General features: G+C 45.2%; 1 protein-coding gene across 1 annotated transcript in view; it reads left to right on the forward strand.

Moving 5' to 3' along the window:
• Nucleotides 1-2,203: 2,203 nt before the first annotated feature.
• Nucleotides 2,204-22,413, forward strand: part of TBC1D21 (TBC1 domain family member 21) — a 35,076-nt gene continuing 14,866 nt past the window's right edge. The window contains exons 1-6 of the mRNA XM_083413169.1: nt 2,204-2,476; nt 7,139-7,246; nt 12,821-12,924; nt 14,457-14,551; nt 20,900-21,010; nt 21,993-22,093. Of these exons, the coding sequence (XP_083269295.1) occupies nt 2,384-2,476; nt 7,139-7,246; nt 12,821-12,924; nt 14,457-14,551; nt 20,900-21,010; nt 21,993-22,093 (612 nt within the window). The 5' untranslated portion in view covers nt 2,204-2,383. The remainder of the gene's footprint in view (nt 2,477-7,138; nt 7,247-12,820; nt 12,925-14,456; nt 14,552-20,899; nt 21,011-21,992; nt 22,094-22,413) is intronic.

Raw genomic sequence — 22,413 nt, forward strand, 5'->3', positions numbered from 1 at the left:
GGGTTCTGGGAGATGGAGGGTCTGGAATGCTTTCTAAAGACACTGTGTCTATCAGCTGTTGCCCTCCAGGTGCTTCCTCCTCCTCCTCCTCCTGTCCCATTATTTACCTGCTTTCCCCATCATCTGCCTCTGAGCTGTGATCTCCCTCAAACCCCTGCTGTAATTCTGAACTGTCTTCTTCTTCTCTGGAAGGGTCAGGCTGGGGAGGTGGTCTCCACCATTTCTCCTCTGCCCAGTCCCTGACACACAAAAAGTAGGTTGATGTAAAGGTAAAGGGACCCCTGACCATTAGGTCCAGTCGTGGCTGAATCTGGGGTTGCGGCGCTCATCTTGCTTTATTGGCCAAGGGAGCCGGCGTACAGCTTCCGGGTCATGTGGCCAGCATGACTAAGCGGCTTCTGGCGAACCACAGCAGTGCACGGAAACGCCGTTTACCTTCCCACCAGAGTGGTACCTATTTATCTACTTGCACTTTGACATGCTTTCGAACTGCTAGGTTGGCAGGAGCTGGTTCCGAGCAACGGGAGCTCACCCCGTCGCAGGGATTCGAACCGCGACCTTCTGATCAGCAAGTCCTAGGCTCTGTGGTTTAACCCACAGCGCCAACAAGACTTCAATTGCACGAATCTAAATTTCCTGCTTTGCACTTGAATCCCTTTTGCAAAGTATTAACTTATTTGGCTTTGTGTCAATATCCTCAATAGACGTGGCAACCAAAGGGCACACAAATAGGGATGTGTGGACCACAACTCACGCACAATTTGTTCTTATCCATGTTGCCATTTTTACCAGTTTCCAAAGGAAGCGAGTCACTATAGACTATTCTATGATCCATAAGAACATAAGATGACTCTGCTGGATTAAGCCAATGGCCCATCTAGTAGCCAACCAGGTGCTAGTGGGAGGCATGTGATCAGGACCTGAGTGCAGTGGCTGCTATTCTCAGCAACCGATATTCAGCAGCATACTGCCTCTCACACGTGCATATCTGCTGGAATATCTATTGATATCTACATCCAGGAGACTCGCAAGGATCCAGCAGCAATGAACCTGATCTCAGAGCAAGGACAGGATTCTAAAATATACTCAGGTGAAGAGTGGCAAGAGGATCGTTGGTGAAACTGAAAAACAAAAGGCTACAAACCAAATGGGACGCGGGTGGCGCTGTGGGTTAAAGCCTCAGTGCCTAGGGCTTGCCGATCAAAAGGTCGGCAGTTCGAATCCCCGTGGCGGGGTGCGCTCCCACTGTTCGGTCCCAGCGCCTGCCAACCTAGCAGTTTGAAAGCACCCCTGGGTGCAAGTAGATAAATAGGGACCGCTTACTAGCGGGAAGGTAAACGGCGTTTCCGTGTGCGGCTCTGGCTCGCCAGAGCAGTGATGTCACGCTGGCCACATGACCCGGAAGTGTCTTCGGACAGCGCTGGCCCCCGGCCTCTTTGAGTGAGATGGGCGCACAACCCTAGAGTCTGTCAAGACTGGCCCGTACGGGCAGGGGTACCTTTACCTTTACAAACCAAATCTGTGTGTTTGTAGGATGTGGAGCCTCAATGTTTGCAGAAGTATGGAAACAATTTTAGGAGAGAAAACCTAAAGGGCACTCCATTGAAAGAAAAGAAAGACAGCAGATTCATGAAGACTGAGCATTCTTGGTTGCCATGCAATGCTGTGTATGTGTTGGGCGGAGCGAATCTTGGAAGATGACATGGCAAGCTGGGACAGGAACCCTCTAACATTTTGTTGCAGGGCCCACTTGTATAACTCAACATGCCCAAGATACACACACTCTGCATGTGCAAGAGCATCACTCACCACCAACCAGGTAAAGCAAGCCTGCAGAAGACTTTGCCCCTGGTGGAGGTAGGGTTGATGTTACACCAGCTAGTTTGCCTTAAGCACAATGCCTCACCTCATCCCACCAGTAAGCCACTTCTGCCCATTTTCTAGAGCAGAGATGGGTAACCTGTGGCCCTACAGGTGTTATTGGACTCCATTTCCCATCAGCCCCAGCCAACATAGTCAGTGGTCAGGGATGGTGAGAACTGAAGTCAAGCAACATCAGGCCACAGGTTTCCCAACCCCATTCTAGAAATATAGAAACATCTCTCACACTAAGTATCTCCAAATGCCCTTGCCCCTTGAGAGAACATCCATTCTGCAAATCCTTTCTTTATCCAGTGACCTCATGCCTCTGTGACCTCATGCTACTATGGTAACCACTTTCAGTTCTGCAGGGGAAATCAGTTGACTTCATCTCCATGAGTCTCATTCGTTTGATGAAAAGACAAAGGAGAAGATCAAGGGAGCCTTTGGCTTCTCTAAGAAGTGTAAAGCGAATTCAGATCTGTTTGGTTTGGAGTGATATAAGACTATTTTTTGTGGGACAATGCGGAAAGGGATATCTACAGAAAAGGTTGAAGGCCCAACGTCCTCTGAAGAAAATATTGTAGGACTCAGGGCTTCTATCTCAACTCTACTGGTGAGTTCCCCTCTATTAGCATAATGAGGACCAATTGGAAGAGCTGGTGAAGGGAAAATCATGATAAGGCATGATAACTGTCTTCAAAGGGTGTCATGCAAGAAGATGGATCAAGCTGTGTTCTGTGGTGCTGCAGATGGAACTGAGAATGGCAGGGAAGCATATTTTGGGTAAACATCAAGAGAAACTTCGCTGACCATTGGCCAGAGATGCCCAGCAAGATGTTGTCTACCCATGGTGTAAACCATAATAAGTCAAATGGACCAGCAGTCCAATTCAGTGCAAGTATATGTAATGGTGATGGTGCCAGCAAGGGCTTCCTGTTAGATGTTGACATCCCACCCCTCCTTCTATTTGTGTGCTCACCTGTTGGATTTGCATTGTCATCATGGGAAGCCTTGCAAAAACTCAAGGCTATCAAGTTATCAGTAGGTATAAATGTAGCATTCTCTCCTAGCAGACTTTGGCCAGCTCTCAATTTCCCCGTCAATGATTTTTCGACCCGAAGAGATTCCTGTGCCTTGAAAATCCCATAATTTCTTTTTCAATCCCATAGGCCACACAGCTTCTGTGATTCTGATGAGATTTGCTTAAATGGCCCCCTCTGCCCGATGTCATTGATTTTATTTCCTCAGTCCCTCTCATCAGGTTGTTTGTAACTAATTACACATTCAGTCTTGAAGCTTGTAACTAAACCTAAGTACAAATATCCCAGCTCAGGTTTCCCAATTGGAAAATGTACAATTTGAGAAGGAAGTGAGAAGAGATATATATGCACACAACATTTATATACTATTTGATTGTAATAAAACCTCAGAGCAGTCATATAAACATTTTAATTGCTTTTTGTTTCTGTTTTTTTGATTGATTGATTGATTGATTGATTGATATACCATCCTTTATCCAAACATCCCAGCGGAGTGTACAAAATTAAGTTCATAATTTATACAGCATAATAAAAGCATAATACAGCATAATAATAATAATAATAATAATAATAATAATAATAATAATATAACAACAACAACAACAACAACAGGCCCTCCACACCACATTTAACAAGCCATAGATTATTTAATGGCTGAAGAGCTGGGTAAAGAGGAATGTTTTCACCTGGCACCTAAAAAGAGGTAATTATGGCACCAGAACAGCCTCTCTGGGGAGAGCATTCCATAGATGGGCAGCCACCACAGAAAAGGCCCATTCTTGTGCTGTCACCCTCCAAACCTTGGATGACAAGTGCAGGGTCCTAGTTAGTTCATATAGGAAGAGGCAGTCCTTAAGGTATTGAGGTCCTGAGCCATGTAAGCCTTTATAGGTTAGCACCAGCTCTTTGAACTGGGCCCAGAAACTAATTGGCAGCCAATGCAGTCAGGCCAGGATCAGTGTGATATGTTCAAACCATGTTGCTCTGTTGAGCAACCTGGCTGTCAAATTTTGCAGCAGCTGCAGTTTCTGAACCATCCTCAGAGGCAGTCCCACATATAACAAACACACTACAGTAATCCAACCTAGAGGTTACCAGAGCGTAGGCCACAGAAGTTAGGCTATCTCTGTCCAGATAGGGGCGTAGCTGGGCCACCAGCTGAAGCTGACAGAAGGCACTCCATGCCACTGAGGCCACTTGGGCCTCTAGTGACAGTAATGGATCCAGGAACACACTCAAGCTATGTATCTTCTCCTTAAGAGGGAGTGTAACCCCCCTCAAGAGTGGGCAACCCATCCATCCTGTCAGGATACTGTCAGCAGCTCCCAGCTAGTTGCCCAGGAAAGTATAAAGAAAAGGAAAAATTTCTTACCACCCATTTTTATTTCAGTCTTACAGGGAGAGGCTATAGAACCCAGCCTCTTGGATAATGGTGTTGTCCCAAGTGAATTTCCACCCCCGTCTCTCCCACTTCCTCATTCATCTCCTCTACAGGTGTTGCTATGTGTCCTCTGTCTTTGAGCTCTTTGCTCTCCTACTTTTAAGGCTCGCCAGGTTCTGGGAGATGGAGGGTCTGGGATGCTTTCTAATGACAACATGTGAGCTGGGTTTTGTTCCAGCTCTCCCATTATTTCCCAGCTTTCCCCCTCATCTCCCTCTGAGCTTCCTCAAACCCCTGTTGTCAATCTATACTGTCTTCATCCTTCTCAGGATGGGGAGGCAGTCTCTGCCATACCTCCTCTGCCTAGTCCCTGACAATCCGGTCTAAGGAACCACCTACTAACAGTGCCTCTGTCTTATTTGAATTGAGTTTCAGTCTGTTGGCTCTCATTCAGTCCATTACCGAGGCAAGACAGCAGTCCAGCACATCTACTGCCTCACCTGCAGATGTAACGAGGAAGCAGAGTTGTGTGCTGACAACATACTCCCAAACTCTGGATGACTCCACTCAGAGGCTTCATATAGACATTAAACCACATGGGGAATAAAATATATTTGAGGCTATTATATGACTCCACAGCAAACTTTTTCTATGACAGTTTTGCAGTACACTGTAGAAAATGACACGGCCCATTTGGAATGCTGAAAGCTATTGCAATACCAATAGATCGGTCAATGAATGGTGAGGATCACCCTGTGGAAGGATTTAAAGCAATGCTCAAGGCAAGAATGGTTTGTGTAGCCATATATGAATTGCCACAAAAAGTGGACACAAATTGGCATACAATTTGCATTTGTGAATTTTATATGCATCTACACAAGTTATAGCTGAATAAGTACAGTAAGTCCCCTGACAGGTTTTACACTGTAGGTTTTAAATCTGTATTTTACCTGCCCTAATTTGATATGGTTTTATTTAACAGAAGCCTATGCCACATACTCCACAGAAAGCCTCTAAGCAGTTTACAAAGAACAATTCAAATATTCATTTAAAAAAAAATACTGATAAAAGCAAGCGCTAAAAACAAATGGACATAAAATGCCCATGCGTGTTTGAATATTTGTTAATTTAACAGATTCCTTCTGAAAAGGATATAAATGCCAGGCGATGTCTTTTAATTGTGTTTATCTCAGTCTGCTAGAAACCATTTATTTATTTATATTTGGGTTTCAATGCACTGAATCAAGAATTTAAAAAATTGCAATTCGACAGCTGCAAAACAAATAGAGAACTCTTTCACACAGATAACTGTCCTCTGTTAAGTAGGACAAATGGCCACCTATGCAGCACACCTTCTAATACTTCACACTCTCTTAACATCCTTCTCATCCTAAGAATTTTTGTCCAAACCCTTCTTTCCGTGACATATAATTGCTGTCTTCAGTGCCAGTACCTCCCAGCAATATCCTCAGGCAATGGCTACATTTGGGACCATGAATTAACCCTGGGTGGTGAAAGACCATTTTAATTCTGCAGTGTCTCCAATGTAGCATTGCTCCAAGGCACTGTGAGAAATTGAAATGCTAGGAACAACGGGGAGCTGCCATTTTAATTTCCCACAATGACCCCTATTCCCCACACAGAGCTACCTCTGGCATTGCTCACACACTCTGGGAACTGTAGCTCTGTGCAAGACTATGGGGAGTCTCCTAGCGACTCTCAGCACCCTTAAACTGCATCTCTCAGATTTATTTGTCGGAAGCTGTGACTTTTTACAGTGGCATCATAGCACTTTAATTGTATGATTAGAAGGTGGCTGTGCACCCCAGGGGGAAGTGAGCCTTTTTTATTCTCTTTTGATATATATGTATTTGCTGTTTTACTGGGTAAACCTCCCCCGAAAGGCAACGATTTGAAACACACAAGTGGGTTTGAAAAGAACATTGCTGCTGTTTCTTCGGTAGAAGGAAGGGGGAAAAATCTTGGATTGGAGTTACCGTATTTTTCGCTCTATAAGACGCACCAGACCACAAGACACACCTAGTTTTTGGAGGAGGAAAACAAGAAAAAAAATATTCTGAATCTCAGAAGCCAAAACAGCAAGAGGGATCACTGTGCAGTGAAAGCAGTGATCCCTCTTGCTGTTCTGGCTTCTGGGATAGCTGCACAGCCTGCATTAGCTCCATAAGATACACACAGATTTCCCCTTACTTTTTAGGAGGGAAAAAGTGAGTTATAGAGCAAAAAATATGGTACTTTGTCCTTGGGAGTTGGGAGATGGTGCAAGACTATGGAGGGGTATTCTGGACAGCTGCCTGGAGCAAATTGTGTCTTTTTGTCTGGGATCTGGCGTATTATGGCTCATGTTGGCAGAAACCAAAAATGGAATTGCTGGAAGTGGACAATATTAGGGGAAAATGTTTCACCAGAACTATGAAGACCAGTGGTAGCACACTTAAATGAAAACTAAGTGAAGGATTGACATCAGAATGATTTATTGACTAATTAAGACTAATTAAAAAATGCAATGTGATATTAGATTATTAGCATTCCGTGAAATTCAGGGCATGGGAAGTCACCTAAAGATATATACTTCGGCAATATATTTGGCTTTTTTTTCTTTTCTTTTCTGATTGTATTGTATTTTGGAATGTCGTACTGTGGTTTTTATTGGATTATTAAATTGGAAAACTCAATAACATATTATTTTTAAAAAAGAAAGAATGTGGCTGTACACACCTTCCCCCAATATCTGCATCCCTACCTGTTTGGTATCCACATCATGGGGTGGGATATCCTGAAGTCCTTTTGCATTGCATCCTGGTGAACGGCAATCCCTTGACTTTGTTTCCAGACTATGAAGAAGTTGCCCATTGACAGTTCAGAATGGCAAAGTTATTTTGATGAGAGCGGCCAGTTACTCAAGTCAAGAGAGTTCATTTCAGCCAAAATCCTGGAGAGGGTGAGTGGTAGCTGGGAACCTTTGCTTGTAGTGTGTGTGTGTGTGTGTGTGTAGTGTTTTTTTCCCCCACTGTGGGCTTAGTTTTGTTTCATTTCTCATTTTATTTCATTTCTCATTATATGTGGACACGGGTGGCGCTGTGGGTTAAATCACAGAGCCTAGGACTTGCCAATCAGAAGGTTGGCGGTTCGAATCCCCACAGCGGGGTGAGCTCCCATTGCTCAGTCCCTGCTCCTGCCAACCTAGCAGTTCGAAAGCACATCAAAGTGCAAGTAGATAAATAGGTACTGCTCCGGCGAGAAGGTAAACGGCGTTTCTGTGTGCTGCTCTGGTTCTCCAGAAGCGGCTTAGTCATGCTGGCCACATGACCCGGAAGCTGTATGCCGGCTCCCTCGGCCAATAAAGCGAGATGAGCGCCGCAACCCCAGAGTTGGTCATGACTGGAACTACCTAAGTAGTTTATAAATCTTCTAAATAAATAAAGATACAAGATGGCAGTTTCGTATGCGCAATGGATACAGACTGGAGGTGATGAGGCAGTTTCCATTTTCATGCTTGTTGCTATCATTTGCCATTTTTTTACATGCAATATTAGATCTACCCTTAAATGTTCCCTTGCAATGCTGATGGTGTGCCCTTTCTCTTGGAAGCTGCTGTTTTTACTCTGGGTCAATATGGGGCATCGGTTAACATGTTGAACTACAGCTGGCAAGGCCTGGGTTGAAATCCCCACTCAGCAATGAAGCTCTCACTGGGTGACCTTGGGCCCGTCACATTCTCTCAGCCACCCACACAGGGCTGTTAGGAGGATAAAGGGGGGAACCATGTACACAGTGTTGAGTTTCCTGAAGGAAAGCTAGGATAAAAAAGTCACACTCCCCATTGAATCATGTGCATATCTAGCACAGGTTCATTTTCTTACAAATTTGAAATAACTCCAAACAGACCTAAAATCAAAGGTCTGTCTCTCCACCCAACCTCCATTAGCCTGGAGCTGTTTTGTCTTCAGGAGAGACTTCATTAGCACACCTTTGTCATCGGTGGCTTTCAAAGAAAGAAACACTCTTCAAAATGACAATTTGCAACTGAAGAACCCTCTCACATGATCTAAAGTTAAGCACCACGTGAGAGGTAGCAGAGCAGATACATTAACAGTTTATTAGTAACTGATCAGGTTCCCAGAGAGCTCTTCTTAGATTCAGTGGAATTTTCCGTGTTAAACCTTCAGCAATACACATTCAAACACAGTTCCCATTTCAATGTCAGTTAAACAATTACTCTTAACATTTAAGACTGGGAAAATATGAAATGCAGAGAACTGAAACTGTCAGATTTCTCCATCTCTACCTGTTGGACTGCTCAGTCAACCTCAAGACCTGTACTGCTCTCTCTTCTTCAGGTTCTTGATCTTTAAACCAGACTTCGACCAACCAACCAAGTTGTGCTCAGTAAAGCAGACTCCCAAAGCACACGCAAATACCCCCATAGCCTGCTACAGCCCTGCATTTATTTATTTATTTTTATTTTGCAAACATTCAGAATAATACTCAGAAGGAAGGTAAAAAATATAATGAGGCTGACATGGGAGAGTGATTTCCTGGAGTATTGTTACATGATTCATCGCTTCAGGTTTTTCCTATAAGGAGGGGAAATAAGCCTTTTAGAGGCATCACTGGGGCAAGGACACAATGGCCTTGTTTCTACATCCCTGAATGGCCGAGTGGGACTAAGCTGTCTATGAGCATCTAATACATGTGAAAGATTTGTGGCTTTCCTTCCGCTAGCTCATTTAGCACATCTACAGAGCCAAGGTGAGGTTGCCATGGTAATCGGAAGCCCCGGCAGCTTCAGAAAAGGATTCTTCTCCAGGGAAGTTTCTTTTCGTGGCAATGGAAGCAGTCTTGCCCAGCAGATGTAGGTTTGGGGTCAGAAGGATTTTCCGTTCACTGGCGTTCCAGCAGAACCTAGAGACAACTGGAGAAATCCACCTTGGGGGATGATAATCATCAGTGTTGCAGAGCTGCCAACCAATTAAACTTGGATTAAAAAGCTACATTTTAAACCAACTAAATAACATATGGGAGTGGCAACAAAATGTTGTCATGTGGAGTGCTCCTTTTTTAGGATTCCTGCCATTCCCTCCCATTTCCCCCCACCACATTTTCTTCCCCATCCCAACAGTCAGTCAACATTCCTTGCCCACTGAGTATGCTCATTCCTCATTAGACTTGCGTTTTGGGGGGAGGGCTTCCCCTCCCCTTATGTTCCCCCTGGCACAGTAATGCTTCTTTCTACTTCAAAAAAGCTTTTGATTTCCTGAAGCCCGTAAAAATTTCCGTCTTGTTCATGGGTGATACTGCTTTGCCTACATAAACTATGGCACTCATAGTCTAAACCATGGGTACGCAAACTAAGGCCCGGGGGCCGGATCCAGCCCAATCGCATTCCAAATCCGGCCCGCGGATGGTCCGGGAATCAGCGTGTTTTTATATGAGTAGAATGTGTCCTTTTATTTAGAATGCATCTCTATGTTATTTGTGGGGCCTGCCTGGTGTTTTTATGTGAGTTGAATGTATCCTTTTATTTAAAATGCATCTCTGGGTTATTTGTGGGGCATAGGAATTCGTTCATTTATTTTTTCAAAATATAATCCGGCCCCCCACAAGGTCTGAGGGACAATGGACCAGCCCCCTGTTGAAAAAGTTTGCTGACCCCTGGTCTAAACTTTGGAAATATGAGAAATCATCATACAGACACTCCACAAATGTTTTAAGCAGCATGAGTCTTGTCCACAGGCACACAGTGTAAACCATGGGTGGTTCTTTCACATGTGGTGGACTTGTAAAAGGGTAAAAGAGTATTGGGAAATAATCCATAATGAATTGAAAAAATTGTTTAAAAGTACATTTCAAAAAAGAAGAAGCAAAGAATAACAGAGTCCTTTTTGTGGGGATAATCCAGACGGAAATTCACAGGTGTCAAAAATTATTTATGTATGCCACTACTGTGGCCCATGTTTTGTTAGCCCAAAAATGGAAAACGAGTGAGGTCCCAACCAAAGAAGAGTGGCAAATTAAGCTGACAGAATATGCAGAACTCACAAACTTAACATAAAGAATAAGAGAACAAGAAGAACATATGTTTAGAGAATATTAGAAAATGTTTATTGAATAGGTAAAGGTAAAGGTACCCCTGCCCATACGGGCCAGCCTTGCCAGACTCTAGGGTTATGCGCTCATCTCACTCTATAAGCCGGGAGCCAGTGCTGTCCGCAGACACTTCCGGGTCACGTGGCCAGCGTGACAAGCTGCATCTGGCGAGCCAGCGCAGCACACGGAACGCCGTTTACCTTCCTGCTGGTAAGGTTTATTGAATACATGGGGGGAAATTGTGTACACCTGAAAATGTTGGCAGCATTAAGATAAATTGAACAGTGTAAATAAGTTGTGATGAATGTAATACAGTGGTACCTCGGGTTACAGATGCTTCAGGTTACAGATGCTTCAGGTTACAGACACCGCTAACCCAGAAATAGTACCTCGGGTTAAGAACTTTGCTTCAGGATGAGAACAGAAATCGCGCAGTGGCAGCGCGGCGGCAGTGGGAGGCCCCATTAGCTAAAGTGGTGCTTCAGGTTAAGAACAGTTTCAGCTTAAGAATGGACCTCCAGAACGAATTAAGTTCTTAACCAGAGGTACCATTGTAATGGAATACTGAATGGTTTAGTTTTTGTAAAATATGCAGGGATTTAAGATATGTAAAATGAACCATGGAAAGAGAAGAAGGGAAGCCATTGATATTTTAAGGATGTTTAAATGGGTATTTTAAATTGTAAAACAGAAAAGATAATAAGAGAGAGAGAGAGAGAGAGAGAGAACGAACCATGGATGGTTGTTGAACTCCTTCAGCTCCTGTCATCTCTACCCATGACCCCTGGTTGTGGCTCATGGTGCTGAATTCCAACAGCATCTGGAGAACCATAGGTGTGGTCGAAACCTTTGCAATCCAACCCTCTACACATTGCCTTGAAATAATTCACATTAAAGACAGTGAGACGTGCTTCCAAGTAAGTGCCTTCTAGATGTTGTTGGACTTCAACTCCCATAAAGCCCAGCCAGCATAAGCCAATGGCCAGGAATGATGGGAGATCCAACAGTGTAATCTCCAAGCAATCCATCCGCCAATTAATCCGATGAAAAGCTTGAACATTTTGCATCTCCTTATTACGTCTTTGGAAAATTAGTTTCACCCACCATGCAAGGGGTTTTTCAAGCAGTCTACATCTTCTAAAGTTGTTTCTTCAGTCGGTGAGAAGTGCTTTCCCACCTTCATTGGAGGGAAGGAGACAGCCACCAAAAGCCCAGATGAACCCAGGGAAACCTAGCACTTCTGAAGAGAGCTGTGAAAATGTTCTCTCTCCCCCCTCAAGAGCTCCACAGTCTGTCATAAATGTTAGTCTTTGCCTTGATAAATTTAGCCAGTGCCATGACCTTGGCAGATCCCATTTGTCTCTCGTGTAATTTTATCAAAATTGCCAAGTTATTCCACATCTGCATCCTTTTCCCTTCTCATCTAAACCACAGCATCTGTCTTTGGGACTTGGAGAGTGCTTATTCTCAACCTCTGAACTTGCTGCTTTTCTACCTGGAAAAGCAGTTTGATTGCCACTGATTGCTTACTCAAGTTTAATTATTCTCTAGTGCTTTTGATTTGGCTTTGGGTGAAAGTATTCTATTGGTTAGTTTCTGCTGGCATCAAAACACAGCTAAGCTGTTGAGGGTATGGATGCAAGAAGGCATCATTTTCCATTCCACCCTTTATCCCTTTATTCAGTACATGCAGCACTGTTTCCATTCCACTGCAGTTCACCTTTCACTGGAAAGGACGTTATTTTTTCACCGTCTGCTATGGCGCAATTCACACGACATAATTTACATTGTTATTTTATTATTCCAACTCATTCATGCCATCGCAAAGGAAACACAATGCAAAGGGTGAACAGGATGTAATCATTTGCAGACTGAATGCAACAACAGTGAATACCCAATGTATTGGCTGGGTTGATTTATATTCCAAACAAAGGACAAATAAATGAACATTGACAATTTCTGCTCCTGTTTCTGTTTTCGTTGGAATTCTCTGACTTTTCATCCCAGTGAAATGGGGGAATCCAGCTGTAGTCTCAGACTATGAAGCTGTTCCTTCAGGGGGAATGCAAGCCCTCCCAGGATAGGTCATCCACCTAATTTTTGGACACAGGAACTACCTCAACCACAGCACCTCTGTCTTATCAGGATTCAACCTCTTACATAGCCTTTCACTTCTTGCCCAGACTATAGACCAGGGACCCCCAAACTCAGCCCTCCAGATGTTTTGGGACTACAATTCCCATCATCCCTGACCACTGGTCCTGTTAGCTAGGGATGATGGGAGTTGTAGTCCCAAAACATCTGGAGGGCCGAGTTTGGGGATGCCTAGACCCTTGTGGTTGGTGGGGGGGGTGAGGGAGATGGATGAGTAAGCTACCTGACACACCTTTTTTGGCCTCACCCCCTCCTTTTGTTGTTGTTGCAGGGTTTGGATCCCACTGTGAGATCAGAAGCATGGAAGTTTCTCACAGGCTATTACTCCTGGAGGAGTTCCTGTGACGAGAGACTGACAGTTGACAGCATGAGGCGGTGTGTGGATAATGTCAATATACAGTTTAGTCTCTAGATGGCACTAGACTTAGTTGTGGCTGGGTGGAGGCAGGAGCTTCCTGTGGCTGTTGTCTCCTCCCTGGAAGGAGACTATAAAGTTCTTGTATAGAGTCTTGTCTTAGATGACAGTAAGAACATGAAACAGGTCTGTTCTCCCCCCCCCCCACTACACACACACAAATGCACACATACACACACACACGTAGCACAGATTGGTCCATTAGGGCAAATGGAGCAATGTCTCACTCTTGCCTCAGCCACGCCCACCAGCCTGTCTTCTTACCCACAGCCAATCAGGGTGTGGCTCTGCCTGTCCTTGGATCTGGCTCCACTTACCATTGGTCTCCCTGCCTTCTGCCCCACCAGCCAATGGGCACCAGCCACTGCTGCACATATGAGCTTGGGGCAGTCCTCAAAAGAACTTCACATCAACTAAAATCCAAAATATCCCGTGAACGTTAAAATCGGAGAGCATTTTGAGTTAGAATCACAGAATTGTACAATTGTGAAGTTGGAAGGGGCCCTGCAATACAACTGCCTGCAATGCAGCAATCTCAACTAATGCATCCAGCTTGACTCCTTTCCTAAGGAGTGTTGCATTCAGTTTGACAGACCTTTGTACAGGGGAGGAATGGGTCTGCTTTTAAAAGTTTTAAGGCACTGGGGGAAAGAGATGCACCTATGGTGATCGTACAACCTCCTGTTCTGCCCATAGCTGTCAACCGTCCCTTATTTGGCGGGAAAGTCCCTTATCCCAGCACCGTGTCCCGCTGCTGTCCCTTATTGATAATGTCCCTTAAATTTCCCGGGTTTCAAAGGAAGCAGCTCCTCTCCCTCCCTCCCTGCCGGCCAGGGAGGAGAGAGGCTCCAACTGTGTTGCTTGTCTGCGTTGCTCACCCAATAAGGAGTCTAAGAACGACTGGGGGGTGGAGCTTGCATGCCTTGAGCCGATCAAATCAGCCGCGTTGCCTTTGCTCAGCGCTTCCCAGCAGAGAGGTGATGGTGGTTTTCCTTGCTGCATCCCCTTTGCCAGGTTGCTGCGCTGTGGGAACCACCGCTTGAGGCTTTGTTTGGCTGCTGGCTGGGCTTTCTGCCTTTGGCTTGGAGGGGCTCAGAAGTTGAACATACCTGTGCTCCGAAAATCCCTTATTTTGGCTGCTGATCCCTTATTTTCGAGGCTGCTGGTCCCTTATTTTCAAATCTGTAAGTTGACAGCTATGGTTCTGTCCCTGTTGCTGCCTTTGCCCACAGGAGGCCAAAGAAGTGTGTCTTGGGAAAACAGATGAAGGAACAAGCAAACCCAGTGTCAGCACTTAATTCACTAAGGCAGTGGCAGAAGTCCCAGCTGCAGGTCTGGCTGATAGTGGCAGCCTTTTTAATATCCCCACAATGCCCCCACAACATCACTTCAATTTGGGCACCATAAGAAATTCAAACAGAAGAGCGGTCCACCAGAGGGCACTGACTTATATTCTGTTCTGTGCAGTGAGTATTTCCCCACTTCCTTGCAGGAAAAGTTACGAATCTCTGTGCAACATGTGTGAAAAGATCCAACCTCTGCTGGAGACGGAGCACAGGGATTTCATGGAGGTGCGGAACATCATCAGTGAGTAGTCAGGAGGGCAGCGGTCAAAATGAAGGGAGCTTTCACAATAAATGCTCTGGTCAGACCTCACCTGGAGTACGGTGTCCAGTTCTGGGCACCACAGTTCAAGAAGGACACTGACAAACTGGAACGTGTCCAGAGGAGGGCAACCAAAATGGTCAAAGGCCTGGAAACGATGCCTTATGAGGAACGGCTAAGGGAGCTGGGCATGTTTAGCCTGGAGAAGAGGAGGTTAAGGGGTGATATGATAGCCATGTTCAAATATATAAAAGGATGTCATATAGAGGAGGGAGAAAGGTTGTTTTCTGCTGCTCCAGAGAAGCGGACACGGAGCAATGGATCCAAACTACAAGAAAGAAGATTCCACCTAAACATTAGGAAGAACTTCCTGATAGTAAGAGCTGTTCGACAGTGGAATTTGCTGCCAAGGAGTGTGGTGGAGTCTCCTTCTTTGGAGGTCTTTAAGCAGAGGCTTGACAACCATATGTCAGGAGTGCTCTGATGGTGTTTCCTGCTTGGCAGGGGGTTGGACTCGATGGCCCTTGTGGTCTCTTCCAACTCTATGATTCTATGATTCTATTCTATGAAATGGGATCTGGGTTTTTACCTAGGTGGCTGAAATGCAATCAATGGGCATTAGGAAACTTACTGATCCTAGGTTAAACCATTGCTCCATCTAGGCTGGGCGTAATGAGCATGATGCCCTCCAATCCAGATGTTGTTGAACTCCAAATCCCATCAGCCTCAGCCAATAGTCAGGGATGATGAGAGTTGTGGTCAGCAAGATATGGCAGGCATCCTTTGCCTACCCCAGATCTAGCCCACTAGAAGGCAGCCCTGTTTGGGAAAGTTTTTAATGTTTGAATGTTTTATCGTGTTTTTAATATTCTGTTGGGAGCTGCCCAGAGTGGCTGGGGAAACCCAGCCAAATGGGGGGGGGGGTATAGATAATAAATTGATGGTGATGATGAAGATGGTGGTGATGATGTTATTTGACTGGCAGCAACTCTTTGGCAGAAGTCTTTCTCATGACCTGCTATCTGAACCTTTCTAACTGGAGCTGCTGGAGACTGACCCCTAGACAAAGTACAGATTCTACCACTGAACTATGGCCCTTCCCCAGCCACATCTCTTGTAGGTCTAGCATAAACATGCTTTTATTTACCCTTGTCTTTGTTTTGAAAGCTTTCTAAGAAAGGTCTGTTAAATTGGAAAGTATCTCTGGCCACCTCCAACCACCTAATTCTGGGGCCATCTCGACATTTTGCAGGGCAACTCACATCCCTAACCATTGGCCATGCTGGCTGGGACTGACGGGTTTGGAGTCTAACAACATCTGGAGGGCCACAGGCTCACCACCACCACCATGATTGGTTGTCTCTGGCTTGAAAAGAGACCTCGTTTCTACAGGATTACAGCCCTATTAGTAATGAAAAACTGTGTTACTGAATATACCGTTAACTCTGAGTGGTCTGATAATTCTTTTCACCATCAGCACACCTCTGCTAAACTATGGAGAGAAGACAACCCTTTCTGCGTTCATGGTGAAGTCATCTTCATTGCAGATTCAGTGGTTTCCATCACCACAGGAACACACTTTGTCTTACTTTTCATGGCTTAGTACAAATGTGTGGTCTCCCAGAGTTATGACTGAGTTGCTGTTTCTCGAGTCCTCCCATTGCCTTTTTGTGAGCTAACCCACAGTTTGGCTTAGCACATTGTCCAAACGGCCATGGCTTAGCCATTGTTTGGCTCAGCCTCTCCTCTGGACTGGGTTATTGAAATGAATTTTTGAAATAAAAATCTGTTTAGATAAACACGATTTTTAAAAATTGTGAATAAGTTTGAGAATACAAGATGTAAGGTCACAGGAATCTCAAAAAGCACTTGATAAGCATAAAAAATGATTTACAAATAACAGTTTAAGACTACATATGACATGAACATACACACACACATGAATGATGGCTACTGTTGCGTGACAATTTCAATTTTTTCAAACACTTCAAGTATTACATAAGATCTGCTGGGTTGCATCCAAGTTCATACTTCATCAGAATGAAAATGGGTAATTTCTTGCAGTTGTCAGCTGTAGATCCCCCTAAAGCAGATTGTTTGATTTTTCCAAATTGTATCTTGTTCATCCAGTATGGTTCTTCTAAAACAGGTATGTTCAACCTTTTCAGACCCAGGACCCCTTTCTGAAACGTTTACCCTATACAGTGGTACCTCGGGTTAAGAATGTAATTCATTCTGGAGGTTTGTTCTTAACCTGAAACTGCTCTTAACCTGAGGTACCACTTTATCTAATGGGGCTTCCCGCTGCCGCTGTGCTGCCGGAGCACGATTTCTGTTCTCATCCTGAAGCAAAGTTAACCCTAGGTACTATTTCTGGGTTAGCGGAGTCTGTAACCTGAAGCGTCTGTAACCTGAAGCGTCTGTAACCCAAGGTACCACTGTATTTGCCTGGTGGTTGAGCTCCTGCTGTGACCCACCTTTGATCAGACATGACCGACTAGTTGAAGACCAGTCTTCCACAATACCTTAAATGATTGGAGCTCTGCTACAAGTATTTTAATACAGATATAGCATTGCCAAATTTGCAAAGGAGCGATTGTGTCTTGCAGAAGGCCCCAGGTTCAATCTCAGTGGGGCTGAGAGAGACCCCTGCTTGAAAACCCCAAAGAGTTGCTGTCGGTTGCTGTAGTCAGTACTGAGCTAGATGGAGCAATGCTCTGACTCAGCTTTCTGTGTTCCGATGGTGTTCAAAACATGTGGCTGCTGCTCACATGATATTTCGCACATGAGTATCAGCAGTGTGGCTTTGTCTCTTTTCTCCCTTACTCTTGGGCTACTTCTTCTTCGTTGTTTTGTGTGCATAAGGCTGTTTCGCTTGCCCATACCTGAAATAGAGCACCCTGAGCTTGTTAAGGGGCAGGAAAGGGTTAGCAAAATGTAATTATACAAATGTAATGCACACATAAAGGACACAGGTGGTGCTGTGGTCTAAACCACTGAGCCTAGGACTTGCCGACCAGAAGGTTGGCGGTTCGAATCCCTGCAACAGGGTGAGCTCCCATTTCTCGGTCCCTGCTTCTGCCAACCTAGCAGTTCGAAAGCACGTCAAAGTGCAAGTAGGTAAATAGGTACCGCTCCGGCGGGAAGGTAAATGGCGTTTCCATGCGCTGCTCTGGTTCGCCAGAAGCGGCTTAGTCATGCTGGCCACATGACCCAGAAGCTGTACGCCGGCTCCCTTGGCCAATAAAGTGAGATGAGCGCCGCAACCCCAGAGTCACCTTTGACTGGACTGAAGCATCCAGGAGTCCTTTACCTTTTTAATGCACACATATGTGAGATGAGAGAGAGGCTCCACCTACACTGTGCATTTAAAGCGGTATTGTACTACTTTAAACAAGCATGGCTCCCCCCGCCCCAAAAAACCCTGGGAACTGCAGTTCGTTCAGGGTGCTGAGAGTGGTTAGGAGACTCCCTATAGTCTTCTCACAAAACCACAGTTCTCAGAGTGGTTTGACAGTCAGTCCCCTCTTCCCAGGGAATTGTAGCTCTGTAAGGGAAATAGAGGTCTTCTAACAACTCTCAGCTCCCAGGATTCGTTGGGGTAAGCCTGACTGTTTAAATTGGTATGGTACTGCTTTAAATGCATAGTGCAGTTGGGGTCAGAGTTAGAAAATGATGTTCCCAAAGTCCAAGGCCACAAAAGCACCAAAGAGTATATTTTCTCACAAATGACAGGAAGGCAGCACGTAAGTGATTATTATGATTATATTCAGATTCCCATGCAAGCGTCTCCCAGTTGTATAACAAAAAGAATATTAAACGATACCACGGAATTAATGTTACAAATCAATGTAATGGTCATAAATCTGGCCAAGGGAGCCTAGAGAAAGATTTACAGCTTAGGTGGGACCCAGGCAGGACCTTCAGAAGTAATAGATATTCCATTTCGGCAGAGGATTCCTTAAGCAGGTCACATACCCAGGGAAATGTTCCCCTTTATTACTGCCCTTCGTTCTCCCAGGAATTGGTCTAAAATGAAATCATTTCCCACTTTTATAGAAAAAGATAACGTGTTAGATAGCAGTTCCTCAACGATGCGCACTTCAAGGGCACTTGGGGTTTCAAGACATCTCACCTTCACCATTAGATTTTTGAAATTTCCTGTCTTGTTTTAAATCGCCTCACTGCCTTTTATTTTAGATCCCCCCTTTTTTACAATCAGTTTCTGCACTTGACTATGAACTCTTTAACCTCTAGATGTGTGGATGAATTAGCATACATAAATGAGCGGTTTTCACTTCTCTTGCTTTTCTGAGAAAGACAACAACTCTATTGGTTGCTGACATAAAAAGGTAAAGGGACCCCTGACCATTAAGTCCAGTCGTGGCGGACTCTGGGGTTGCGGCGCTCATCTCGCTTTATTGGCCAAGGGAGCCAGCGTACAGCTTCCGGGTCATGTAGCCAGCATGACTAAGCCGCTTCTGGCGAACCAGAGCAGCGCACGGAAACGCCGTTTACCTTCCCGCCGGAGTGGTACCTATTTATCTACTTGCACTTTGACGTGCTTTCGACCTGCTAGGTTGGCAGGAGCAGGGACCGAGCAACAGGAGCTCACCCCGTCACGGTGATTCAAACTGCTGACCTTCTGGTTGGCAAGTCCTAGGTTCTGTGGTTTAACCCACAGCGCCACCTGTGTCCCTAACATAGCCATGTGCTAATGTGTTTTTTAAAGCAAACTGACTAACTGGGAATCATGGTGAGGAAGGAATAGAGAGTTGCAACCCAGCTGGAATGGATTTGGAATGAATCTGCAGCTTTCGCCTGTGTCTGTCTCTGGAAGTGGTAGTAGGGCGATCAACTTCAGCCGTAGCAATAAGGGAGAAGGACTTCTGGTTGTAGTAGCAGCAGGTCCATTCCAGCCCTTTTCTTCTCCCTACATCTATCTCTGTCTCATGGGTCTGTCTCTATCAGAGCTCTACTCAACACCTTTCATGGAGAACAGTCTGTGGGGATGAACAGTGCTGGATTTACGTATAAGCTAAACAAGCTATAGCTTAGGGCCCGACTCTCTTGGGGGCCCCAAAAAATGTAACGGGGAAAAAACCTGGATTTACATTTCCAAAATAAAAGATAAAAAACAAATAAAAAAAACCTACATACAGCAACAGTGTTTTGTGTTGTGTAGGTGCCTGCGGTGTAAGTAAAGGGCCCCGCCTGCTAGCCTGCTCCCTAAAATATCACTGCTTTGCTCATTTCTATATATAGGGTGCCTACATTCTGCATGGACTGGTTGCATGTGTTTGCATTATTAAGTTTGTTATGAATAAAAATCATTTTAGGTTAGAGGTTAATAATTATTTCACTATTAATATACTTCTTCTTAATTGTATTCCACTATTAATACTGAGACACAGATTGTGCAGTGGGCTAGATGCAGTTTAGGCAGTGGCGTAGCGTGGGTTGTCAGCACCCGGGGCAAGGCAAGTAATTTGCACCCCCTAACCCGGGGCAAGGCAAGTAATTTGCGCCCCCCCCCCCGCTGCACTGCCCCTCCCCCAGATAGTCCCTCGCTCTCTCTCCGCACTGCACCGCACCGCACACCTGGCACCCTCCCCTCCACAGTGGGCGGCGACCCGGCGGCTCGGATTGGATTCGCACAGCCAGCACTGCAGTGAGAGAGAGTGAGTGAGCCAGGTAGGGGCAGAGAGCTGCGAGTGCGAGCGCCCCCCCCCCGATGTTGCGGCCGGTGCGGCCGGCCCCCCCTGCACCCCCCACACTACTCTACTGTGCATAATGACTGGAGAATGTACTAAAAGCTAGTCAATATATGGGCATTTGGAGTTGGGGGTGTATGGAACCTACCAAGACCCACACCGCACTTGGGTCCATTGTCAATCTGGGAGCTTCCTGAGCAATTGCGACAGCAGGGAGGGCACTCAAAAAAAGGGGGCACTGAGAGAAGCTTGACTTACCCCACAAATAAAAAACAAAATACCCTGGGGCCATTACTGAACAGCCCAGTAGGTGACATTCATGAAAAGATCCAAAGATTAAAAGGAGACTGTTGGAATGAATTAGAAGGAGAAAGAGGAGATACTAATGTGCAAATGAGATGTTTTAATGCCTGCTGTGAGACCAATCAGCAAGTGAATGTACTGCCTGGCTCACTGGCATCTACTACAGCATAAATTATAATGGTTGAGATTGAATCCAGGTCTTTGCTTGCAGCAAGCTGGCAGTATCACTCGGAGGGGTTGCAGCACCTTTCTCTCCTTGTACTCTGGCTTGGTTTGTGGCAATAGCTCCATGTGGCCATTTCTTTTTCCACAGAATCTGATGTTCAGCGGCTTTACATCAAAGATGCACAGGGCAACACACTTGTAGACAAGAGCCAGCTGGAAAAGATCCTTCTGCTGAACTATGTGTGCAATGTGAAAGCTGGTAAGTAGATGAACAGAAAATCCCCTCGTATCTGGCCTTTGTAGAGGTTAATTCTGATGCCATTGCCAACCCACACTATTTTAGTTTTTCCTGGTTTTCCTCCCATTTTCCCCAGACCAGATTTCTGGCATATATAGTTGTTGTTTAAATACAATTACATTGCCTGCTTGCCTCATGGTAGACAGGCAAAGTGCTATTGAATTTTTTACAAAGGCTACTGTACCCTTAGTTTAGGGATGCAGGTGGTGCTGTGGGCTAAATCACAGAGCCCAGGACTTACTGATCAGAAGGTCGGTGGTTTGAATCCCCGCAACGGGGTGAGCTCCTGTTGCTCGGTCCCAGCTCCTGCCAACCTAGCAGTTCGAAAGCATGCCAAAGTGCAAATAGATAAATAGGAATTGCTCCGACGGGGAGGTAAACAGCATTTCCGTTTGCTGCTCTGGTTCGCCAGAAGCAGCTTAGTCATGCTGGCCACATGACCCGGAAGCTGTCCAGCTCCCTCGGCCAATAAAGCGAGATGAGCGCCGCAACCCCAGAGTTGGCCATGACTGGATCTAATGGTCAGGGGTCCCTTTACCTTTACCTTACCCTTAGTTTAAAACTTCCTGGTTGATCTGGGCTAAGTCTGGCAGGACAGCTTACTCTATGGTTTTAACCCCTTCATGCATTAATTAGACTTAAGCTTGTTGGTTATATGAGACTGGTTATCCCACACTTGTGGCATGGGAGTGATGTGGGCTCTCCTGGGGGAGGAAGTCTTCAGAATCAGAGGAGGCTGGTACAGCAGTGTCCTCTGGCCTGGAAGGACGATAAGAGACACCACATCAGTGGTGCTTGAGTGTAGGTTGTAATTGGGGACAAGTTGTAACCATGAATTATCTGGTTAGAAAAATGGGGAACTAGAATAATTATAGAACAAGAGTGATGGGCAGAAAGTTTCATCTCTATCTCCCCATGCCATACTCTTTCTGCTCTCTGGCAGAATATCAGCAAGGCTTCCATGAGATGCTTTTGCTTTTCCGCCTACTTGTGGAGAAGGAGCATGAGATCTACTGGCTCTTCCAATTCTTCCTCCAAAAAACAGTAAGTTGGTTGGTTGGTTGGTTGGTTGGTTGGTTTGCACCTTGCCTTTGCAAGAAGAAGTGTCCAAAGCAGGTTGCAATATTTTTAACTATTCAAGAAATTTGCAAAAATCAGAATGGAGCCAATAAAAGAGCTGAGCAGCAGAAGAAATCAAAATACAGCAGGGAGACTAAAGACTCAAACAGAATGCTAAATGCTTGCTGAAAAGTACATTCTGTGAAGACCATCAGTGATAGTGCGCTTGGTGGCAGAGTTCCGCGGTCTGTATGCTGTTGTGCAGAAGACCTTTCCTCCTTGTTTCTCAATAACTGTACAACAGC

This window comes from Podarcis tiliguerta (assembly GCF_965153285.1).
Source record: "Podarcis tiliguerta genome assembly, chromosome: 14".
Classification (NCBI taxonomy): domain Eukaryota; kingdom Metazoa; phylum Chordata; class Lepidosauria; order Squamata; family Lacertidae; genus Podarcis; species Podarcis tiliguerta.